General features: G+C 33.8%; 1 protein-coding gene and 1 pseudogene across 1 annotated transcript; one reads left to right on the top strand and one right to left on the bottom strand.

Annotated features, from left to right (window-relative positions):
- The first annotated feature begins 733 nt into the window (after positions 1-733).
- Positions 734-2,120, top strand: LOC101700704 (acyl-CoA-binding domain-containing protein 5 pseudogene; annotated as a pseudogene).
- Positions 2,121-5,353: 3,233 nt separating this feature from the next.
- On the bottom strand, positions 5,354-6,286 carry LOC101700340 (olfactory receptor 5AC1-like). The gene has a single exon (XM_004857945.2). The coding sequence runs from the start codon at positions 6,275-6,277 to the stop codon at positions 5,354-5,356; it is 924 nt and encodes a 307-aa protein (XP_004858002.1). The 5' UTR covers positions 6,278-6,286.
- Between the last annotated feature and the right edge of the window lie 3,992 nt (positions 6,287-10,278).

The raw sequence follows: 10,278 nt of genomic DNA, 5'->3' as shown, positions 1-10,278 counted from the left end.
CCTTGACAACCAGAAAATATATCTATAAACCTGCAAATCAACAATCAGTTCAGGCCAATACTGGCAATTAAATGGCTACCTTTTGTTGACTATAAGATCATCTATATGTCATTTCCTCAGAGGGGCTCTCAATCTGCAGGAAAAGACTACAGCTCAACTATTACCGTTCTCTCTCAATGGTAACACCTGAGATTTTGTTTTAAATAATCCTAATAAAATTACATATTACATATACAATTATAAAGGGAGAAAAAGAGTCAATATAGTAAATTGCTTCATTCAGGTATTCTGGAAAAAACATGCCACACAGTGTACATAAAAAAGTAAATTTATTTAAATATATCCAAATAATAAAAAGTATTTAGGGGATTACTTTAAAGAGACCAATATACAATTATGGATAAAAAACTTTAAAAGAAATATGAAGATGTTGAGGAAATTAAAACTTACTTTAATGTTTGCAAAATGAGTGATATATAATCATAGTTTATGCCATAGCTGGACATTTCCTTCATGTGTAGATAGAATTTAAAAGGCAACAGGGAGGGAGCCCGCCGCGGACCCGCAGCCGGGGAGCGCAGCGCGGGTGCCCTGGCCGGCCTCCCCCGCGCCTCCTCTTCTGGGGCGCTGACCCACCGCCGAGCTCCTGTTCCAGTTTCACGAAGCCCCCTGGCAAAGCTGGTGCTGCTGCTTCGGCCTGATCCCCGCCGACCGAGCCTGGGAGCGCGGCCGGCGCTGGCAGCTGGAGATGGCGGACGCGAAATCCCTGCAGGAAACCAGGTTCGAGGTGGCAGTGAAAGTGATCCAGAGCCTGCCGAAGAATGGGGTGCTTGGAGTTCACTGGGTGATATGACTAAAGAAGAAGCCATGATTGCATATGTGGAAGAAATGAAAAAGATCATTGAAACTATGCCGATGACTGAGAAAGTTGAATTGCTACATGTCGTAGGTCCATTTTATGAAATTGTAGAAGACAAAAAGAGTGGCAGGAGTTCTGATTTAACCTCAGATCTTGGTAATGTTCTTACTTCTACTCCAAATGCCAAAACTATTAATGGAAAAGCTGAAAGCAGTGATAGTGGAGCTGAGTCAGAGGAAGAAGAGGTTCAGGAGGAAGTAAAGGGAGCGGAACAAAGTGGTAATGATAAGCAAATGATGAAGAAATCAGGAGAGCATAAGACTTTGGAAGTCATTGTCACTAACGGTTATGTTAAAGACAGCTTTATTCAGGATGTACAAGATGACATTCAGGCCACTTCTTTCCTGAATGGTGGAAGTGCTGAAGAAGTAAAACCTGTAGAGCAAAACGTGGAGCAAACTGGAAAAACTGCTATCTGCGTTCACCAAGATACAAATGATGATCATATTGAAGATGTTTCAGGGATTCAGCATTTGACAAGTGATTCAGACAGTGAAGTTTACTGTGATTCTATGGAGCAGTTTGGACAAGAAGAGTCTTTAGATAATTTTACGTCAGACTTTGGACCATTTCACGATTACGTGGGTGGTGATCCCAGCACACCCCTTGGAAAATTCTGGTTTCCCTGAAGATGTTCAAGGACCACCTGGAACTGGCTGCATTGGGACTGTGCAGGTGGTAGCAGTAAAAGGTGAAGTAAAACATGGAGGAGAAGATGGCAGAAGTAACAGTGGAGCACCACCCCATGAGAAGCCAGCGAGAGAGAGCGAGGAACTCTCTAATGTCAGAAGAGGGAGAGGGCACAGGGTGCTGCATCTGAGTGAGGGGAGCAGGGGCCGACAAGTGGGGAGCGGAGACAATGTGGAGCGCTGGGGCTGGGACAGGGCCCCTGGAGGCCACCTCAAGGAGCAGATTGCACTGGTGCTCATGAGGCTGCAGGAGGATATGCAGAACGTGCTGCAAAGGCTGCACCACCTGGAGACACTGGCCGCGTCACAGGCAGAATTATCAACATTGCAGTCTAGTAATCAGTCCTCCTCGCAGAGACCATCTTGGTGGCCCTTTAAGACGTCTCCTGTTGCATTAACTTTTGCTATTGTATGGTCTTTTATTGCCAGTAGTTGGTCCATTTATATTATCAAAGGAGAAGAAAACTGAACTGAAGAGTGATGTTTTACTCAAGAAGACTGCTGGGCCTGGATGACCTCGGAATAAAATTGGCTGAGGATCAAACTCGGGTCCATGTGCTTTCAAGGCAGACAGTGTAACCCACTGAGCTAAATCCCTGGCCCCACGAGAAAATCTTAATTACATTTCTTTTCTGCTGTCCAGTAGTTTGGTTTGTGTACATACATACATACATATATATTTTTTGCACTACACAAATGATAACATTTTAAGGACTAATATTGCTGATACTTGAATAATCAATCTCTACTAGATAATAAGTAGCATACATAGATTTACCTTACCCTTGAACTTGAAGGACATTAAATTAATTATTGTTTGGTAACATGTTTACCTGATTATCTCCCATAGAGATAAGCTGCTTTTCCAAGGTACAATTGTGATAATGAGATCAGATTTATAAGCGGATGTCTTTTGTAAATAAAATATGAGAAAGAATGTAAACCAAGAGTGAACTTCAAATGAGCTTGTAGCGGTTTTATGCCAGTCACTGAATTGCAATTCAAGCGGCAGAAAACTGCTGGAAGAGTCTTCTCTGCATTCACACTGTGGGCTGCGTATCGTCTTTCTCAGGCATTCACAGAGCAGTTGAGGCCTCATTATTAAAAATTACAGCCCTGCTGATGGCAGCAATGAAAAATGGGTTTGATGTAGGTTTAAAAGTGTATTCTGAGGCCACAGGGGACTAATAAGATTTTAATTCAATCACACAGTTTTTTTTCTTTTGTAATCATTTTGCTTTAACTGAGGATATCTAGTGTCTGCTTCGTAGGGTGCTTTGAGATATAAATGAAAACTTATTTATACTGTTTTTACAAAGGTCAAAAAAAAGGAAACATGAAAATCACTTTTCTGCAACTGGTGAACTCTACAGACTGGACTCTTAACCTCTTAGTGCCTCACCTTCCTCTGGGGTATAATATTTGGCTGTACCTACTTACAAGGGTATTAGAAGGATTTACAAGGTAACGGGCCATATGCTTCCATATGAATAATGCATGTCCAATTATATCCTACCTCTCACCTCAACTAAAAGGAAGACTGTTACTTAGACCCTTGAAGACTACACTCAGAGAGTCATTCTTCCTGTATACCTCCCAAAGCTCCTTGTTCACTTAGTTATACTGTGTGCTTTAAAGATTTCTTTGATTCAAAAGCTTTGTAGCAAATAATTTTTAAGCATTCTGGGTATTATGACATTGGGTTTAGCTTCATATGTTCAGTCTGTTAAATAGGAGGGCCAGAATTAATCCATGTCTAGTATAAAGGGTACTTTGTTTGATTTGAAAAAAAAAAAAGTGTGAGAGTACAATTTGCTTTTCCTAAACCCTTTTTCTTCTTTTCTTTCATGAAACTTGTTTTATTTTTTATTCTTTTCTTGATTAAAATGTGTTTGTCTGAAAGGATCTACTAATATTTGTTTTTAAAATAAAACCTGTCCTCTACCTATTTAGAAAAAAAACTGAAGCAAATAACTAAATTATATGTAGAAAAAAAGTTTAGACCTGTGGACAGGGATTGTTTTCAAAAATTAGGTATCAGTTGTGTATCAGAATGGTGGCTCTTAGTATATAAATAAAATGCTAATTAAGGATATAGACAGTTGTGATTAATTATAAGCAGTGAGGGTAGCTAACTTCTAGGGATAACCATTTTTATCTTATTCCAGAGTCTTATTTTATAGCACATCGTACACAATTCTTGTAAATAAAATTAAAGATGTAATTATAGGCTATAGTGTTCTGCTTTGTTTAATAAGAACTTCATTTTGAATTGACAGCTATGATTTTTTTTAATGATCAAATTCTTTTCTGTTTCTTTATTGTAAACCTGAGATAACAATAAAAGGTTACTGAGGAAAAAAAAAAGACAACAAATTTATTGATGTGGGGTAAACTTTTAAATTTTTGTTCATATTTCATTATTAAAGATTTGGTGGAATTAATCTTAATAAACATATATATATAAACAAATATATAAACAAATTGTTCCCAAAATGAATTTTGATAGACTTGTGATATAAGTTATCTATCATATGCCTAAATATTTAGATAAAACTCGTATATACTTCTAGAAACTATTAACTTTACAAAAACTACAGTGTTTTATACATAATCAAACAAAAGTCATACTTTCATTTATAAACAACTTATTCTTCATTCTCATTTTATGAATTTATTCTTAATTCTTATTGTATGATTCTTTGAGATAAGTGTACTGAAAAAATTACTCAAGAAATAATGATTGGATTATGATTGGAGGAATATGATCGTTTTATTAAAAGACAAGATGAGTCATCTTTGTCCATATAATATGTGAAAATTGTTCCAATGAATTTTTAACAATTAATTATTTGCAATTCAGGAGTGTGATCCCTTCAAAACAAAGAAAATAAACATATACAGGTGCGCGCACACACACACATACATATAAAGAAAGGAAAAATTTATTGCAATTTTCAATCCTATGCTTATGTAGTAGACCAGTCTCATATCTCACATAATCTCCTTGCCTTCTTCCTAGTCAGTTCCTACCAAAACCCACAGGACTGGTGATGCAATCACAAAGCAGACCTCTGGAATCACTTCTACTTTTTATTGCATTAAAATATTCCAAAATATATAGATTTTGAGTATCATGCTAAATGAAATAGTCTTGATAAAATAATTCATTCAGTTTTACATGTGAGTTATGATTAATTTTTATGCTCCACTCTTTAATTTATTTCAGGTTCCATTTTTCTTACTAAGATTCATCAATATGCTTTAGAACTCTTCCTGACTTTTATCAATAAACAGTACTTTTCTTCTCAGTAATATATTCCCCCAAGAAACAGAATTGTATTTTTATCATTCTGCTATGCTTAATACATATGGCAAATAACTAAAAGAACTTAGTGAAGTACATGTCCAGAAGAGTAAGCTGGACTCTTTCAAGTAAGTAACTAACTATATATGACTCTCTCCCTTTTAGCTATCTTTCAGTCTTCCCATTTCTCAATAAAATGCCAGTTACTAATTGAAAATTAATTTGAAGTCTCTAGAAAATAGCTGATTTTCTGAGCTAAACAGGCTAGTCATGGGTTATTTCCAAACTGTCACTGGATTCTCATCCAAGAAAACAGAATATAAACTGACTCACACAGTATTCATAGACCCTCTGGTGAAATAATAGAGTATTGGCTAACTCATACTAGGTTTTTTCTTCAATATGTAAACAAAAGTTTGAAACATCTCTGGGAAACATTTATTTTTTTCTTAATCTCCTCAGGGCACCTATAACCTCTTTGTTCCTCAAACTGTATATAAAAGGATTTACTAGGGGAATTATTATTGTGTAAAATATAGAATACATTTTGTCCAGATTGTCAGTTGTTCCAGCCCCTGGGCGCACGTACATGAGGAAGAGAGTCCCATAAAACAAAGACACAGAGAGCAGGTGGGCGCTGCAGGTGGACAAGGCTTTGCTTTTGCCTTTCTCAGACCTCTTTTTCAGAATGGCAAGGAGAACATAAAAGTATGAGATGATAATAGTCATAAAAGTAAAGATTTGTATAAAGGCAGAAAAGATTAAAACCAGAAATATATTAACTGTTGGATCAGTGCAAGAAATTTTGAACAGTTGTAAAATTTCACAGTAGAAGTAATTTACAATATTGGACTTGCAGAAAGTTAGTCTAACCAACAAACTCACATGAATTGCTGAATGCATAAAACCAACAAAATATGAAACACCTATAAAGCGAGAACAGACGCTATTGGACATCACAACCTGATAAAGCAAGGGGTTACATATGGCCACAAAGCGGTCATAGGCCATCACTAATAAAAGGAAACATTCTGTGGTTGCACTGAAACCAAAAACATAAAACTGGGTAAAACACTCAGCCAAGGACATTTTATGATTTTTAGATAAAAAGTTGATAAGCATCCTGGGAGTCACAGAGGATGAAGTGCATGCATCTGCAAAGGCTAAACTGCTGAGGAATAAGTACATGGGGGTATGAAGGTGGGGGTCCTTCCAGATGAGAGCAGTCAGTCCAAGATTGCCCACCATGGTGGTGAGGTAGATGACAAGGAACACTAAGAACAGGGGTACCTGTAACCCTGGACAATCTGTCAGTCCCATGAGGACAAAGTTGGTCACCAGAGTCTTATTGTCTTCTGTCATATTCAAACTAACAATCACTAAAATGAAATAATAAGTGAGGAACAGTCACAAATGAATCATTAATTAGGTGATATTCTTGTGTGTCTAATATCTTCCTCAAAGGTGCTTCTCATTTCATTAATATTTTAAATTTTTTACCTTTGTCTACTTTTATGCACATTCAAAATTCTCCATAAAAAGTATCAAATGATAATTCACCTAAAGGGACATGCAAATTTAATGCAAATCTCCTTTTAACATTACAAAGTTTTTTAGAACTGTATACTTTTGTCTGAAATATACCTGAAATTGTGTAAGTTAGACATTCAAACAGATTTGAGGGTTTTTAAAATAGGCTTTTCTATGTTTCAGTAATATAATCTTAAATTTATTCCAATATATTGTGTATACTGTTATTATTATGACTACATCATTTAATGCTTACATAAAATAGATGTTTTTCATGAGTAATATATATAAATAAGTTTTCTTTTGAATATTTTGAGAAGAAACAAATGCATGGAACAATACAGACTATTATGGTATTTTCATGTGAAGATTTTTTTTCATAATTGCATAAGCATACTTGTAAACACTTGGACAATAAATATTTTTAACTCGAGGAAACATTAGAAAAATAGGGTTTATCTAGTTTTAAAATATAAAGGGTATTTTTTTTAATTAAAGGTCAGCCTTAAAAACATTTGGGATAAATTCCTTTGTCTTCTCTGGACACAAATGAAGAATGAATGAGCTTCAGAATTTTTACTTGAAAATATATACCTACAGATAGCCTTACCATGCACAGGCTAAAAATATTACAAATTAAGAATCATAAGAGATTTTTGCCCTCAATAAAGTGGTTCAATTTTCTTTATAAACTCTAATAACAAAAGTCTTGATTATTCTTAAATTTAGTGTTTACAATGTATAGTTAATGCAAGAAATAGTAAGTTTTGTAAATTTTTTTTCTGAACAGTTGAGTGATAAACACGGAGACTCAAAGAAACCATAGAAATTACCTTTAGCGACTTTAGCCCGTATTCTCATGATTCCGTGGAATTAAAATATTTTTATTGCATTCAACCATGCAAACCTTGTCAGAATTTTCCATTCTGAAAAATTACAAGTGAGATTTGATCATGTAGCTTATGTCTTTGTTGAGATAACTTTTCACATTCTAAAATAAAATCTGAATATCTTTTTTTCTTATCATTATTACCTCAATTTTTTATTTTCATTTTTCTATTACTCAAAGTTTATTTTAAAACTTCTCAACAATTTTCTTAGCTATATATAATAAAAGTCTATTATAAAAGCTCAAATGGGCACTTAACTCTTGTCTATTCAGATTTTGTTTGCTGATTTTTTTAAAAATTTGTCTACTATAAAAAATAAAATTAAAAATTTTGAAAAATTAAAAAAATTGTCTAGTACATTAATTTCATACTGAAGATAGTTGTTATCTGAGAGACACATTTCAAAGCTATTATTAAGAAAATTAGGAAAATATTTACTGCCTCACCCAATTCCCAAAAAAGATTGGAAAACTGCAAATGCTGTCATTTTCTGAAAGCAGTATAAAAAGTATGCAAAGCAATATAGTTTTTGTACCAATTTTCAGTTGAAACAGATGGCATTTTTTTTCTTCTGTTTGAAACTCATTCTTTAAAAACTTTTGAGATTCCCTTAATGTTTCCAAGGCATTCCCAGTAGGATGAAGTCGAAGTTGTTCTATGGGGCATTGTGAGATAATGATCAAATCATCTATACAACTAGTTATAATAATTAAAATTATACACTGTGTCCTTAGGGTTCACTATAGGTGCTTGTTAGTAAAATGTCATTGAACAGGGTTTAGAGTAAGCTTAGTTTTATTCCTCTTATTTCTCTTAATAGTGCTTCAACTCAACTATTTAATAAGATGATTTAGATTTAGAAATCCCAAAGGTACCTTAGAATTAACATGTCCAAATCAAAGATTAAGATATTGACCTTTTCCACTCCCACACTGCAATTCTTTTAATGCTATATCAGAAAAATGTCACCAAACAATCACTTATGCAAACAATAAATGAGGGAAACACCCTTACCACTACTCTCATCTCAATTTCCTTATTTCAAAAATTGCCTAATCTAGATTTTTTTGTAAAGAAAATAAATGAACAATTTTTTTATCCAAAATGACCTTGAAATTCAAGATATAGTCATCTCTTGCCTGAACTTTTTAACTTTCTAACCATACTATCCACATAGGATATTAAGTCATCCAATTTATTTTCCACAAGGAAAACACTGTACATCATTTTACCACCTAATCATAAGCACGCACTCCTCACTAACAGGTATAAATGATTTTTTCACATAATAACTGAAATTCTTGAGCCTGAACATCTATGTCCCATTACTGAAAAAAAATAGAATCAATAATTAACACATGTACACAAGTGAGGGGTTTTTTGACATTGTGTAAATACACTATTTGTTGAAACAGTAGGTGTATAAAGATAATACCCAGTACCTTAGTGGACTGACACAACAGAAATCTAGTATGAAGTATAAAGTACATGTTCCTAATAGAGGCAGAATTTTACTCCACTTGGGGATTCACTATTCTTTCTAGGTACTCTCCTACTTTTCTGAACAATACACTAGTAGTATATTTTGAGGAAAAAGTCCTGGGTTTGGATAACCCATAGTACTAGAAGAGTGATAACACACCAACAGCCAGTTCCTAGCTAATCTGACCCTGGGTGCTATCTAGTGCAAAAATAATAGAAGTGAATATAAACTCAGAAAAAAATAAACAGGCTACTTTGTTTTCTTTCTTTATTAGTACATGTTTGAAGAAATAATGTTCACGTTCTTTGTGTGGAGTTGGTACATGTACATAACACATCTTAATTTCTTTTCTCATTTCATTTCCCTCTCTCCTCTCCTACCTCCCTCAATTTCTTGATCCCCTCTCCCTTTAAATAAAATAAGTAGCACTGGTATCTTTTACATAGAAATGAATGAATTTATTACTTTAAATGCATGTTATTCTTCTTGTTTACTAACATATTTTATTAAATAATAAACAGTATCTCTCAGGGTCTGGTAGCTTTTAAAAGAATTTTTTTTTTAGTAAGTTAAAAAACAACAAAAAACTGTGAGCTCCCTCTACTGGCTCTATAGTATAGCATATCAAACTAAATTTTGTTTTTATTTAGAAATAAATGAGAAAATGGTTCATGTCATTAAATCAATTTGCCAATATTAAAGAGACCGGTTTTAAGTTGTTTCCCATAGTATTAAAAATGTCGAATTATGCTAATATACCACTAATATTGACAAGTAAGATTAGCATTTCAATATAAATATTAAAGTTTTATTCAGTATGTGCCTGAACCATTTGATAGAATCCTAACTGTAGTATCATGAAAATGTGATTTAAACAAGAAAATTTTCTACGTGCACCACAACATGTTAAGGAAAATTTCAGATTTTAAATTTATTGTGACTTTCAAATTGCAGGGACCATAAAAACCTGTATGTTGTGTTTATATGTTAATATATCATTGATTAAAAATACCATTTATTGGAGCTATGATGACTATATAATTTTTACACAGTTAAGCAAGGATTTGTATGATTGAGTATCTATAAATATTTTTGTCATGACAACATATTCTATTATATGCTGATTTATGGTGTACTTTATAAAATTTCAAGATATCTTTTTCTTTATATGATTTCTATTTTTATGATCCAGATTATTGATTTGTGTCTCAGTGGTAAACATTCAATCTATTTATCTACTACATTTTTAAATTTTTTTTGTATTGTACTTAAAATTCCTTAAGGATATCTTTAAAAATCAGTTCTAGTTTTTATGTCTCACAAATTTTATTTTGTCCTTATTTGTTCTTTTTGTTTTGACTGATATTCCTCTGCCAAACTGCTGATGCCTCTTATACAAGACATTATTTTTCCTCAGGAGGGTAAAGTAGGGGGATTGCAAGTTTGAGGTCAACATGGGC

Source organism: Heterocephalus glaber, unplaced genomic scaffold (genome assembly GCF_053883595.1).
Source record: "Heterocephalus glaber isolate CG9 unplaced genomic scaffold, H.glaber_assembly_v1.0 deba00000122, whole genome shotgun sequence".
NCBI lineage: Eukaryota > Metazoa > Chordata > Mammalia > Rodentia > Bathyergidae > Heterocephalus > Heterocephalus glaber.
The sequence above is the reverse complement of the archived record's forward strand: the minus strand, read 5'-3'. Positions and strand labels throughout refer to the sequence as shown.

Excerpts from the sequence above, each read along its gene's own strand:
- LOC101700340 (XM_004857945.2), bottom strand. The coding sequence starts at position 6,277 with ATGACAGAAGACAATAAGACTCTGGTGACCAACTTTGTCCTCATGGGA.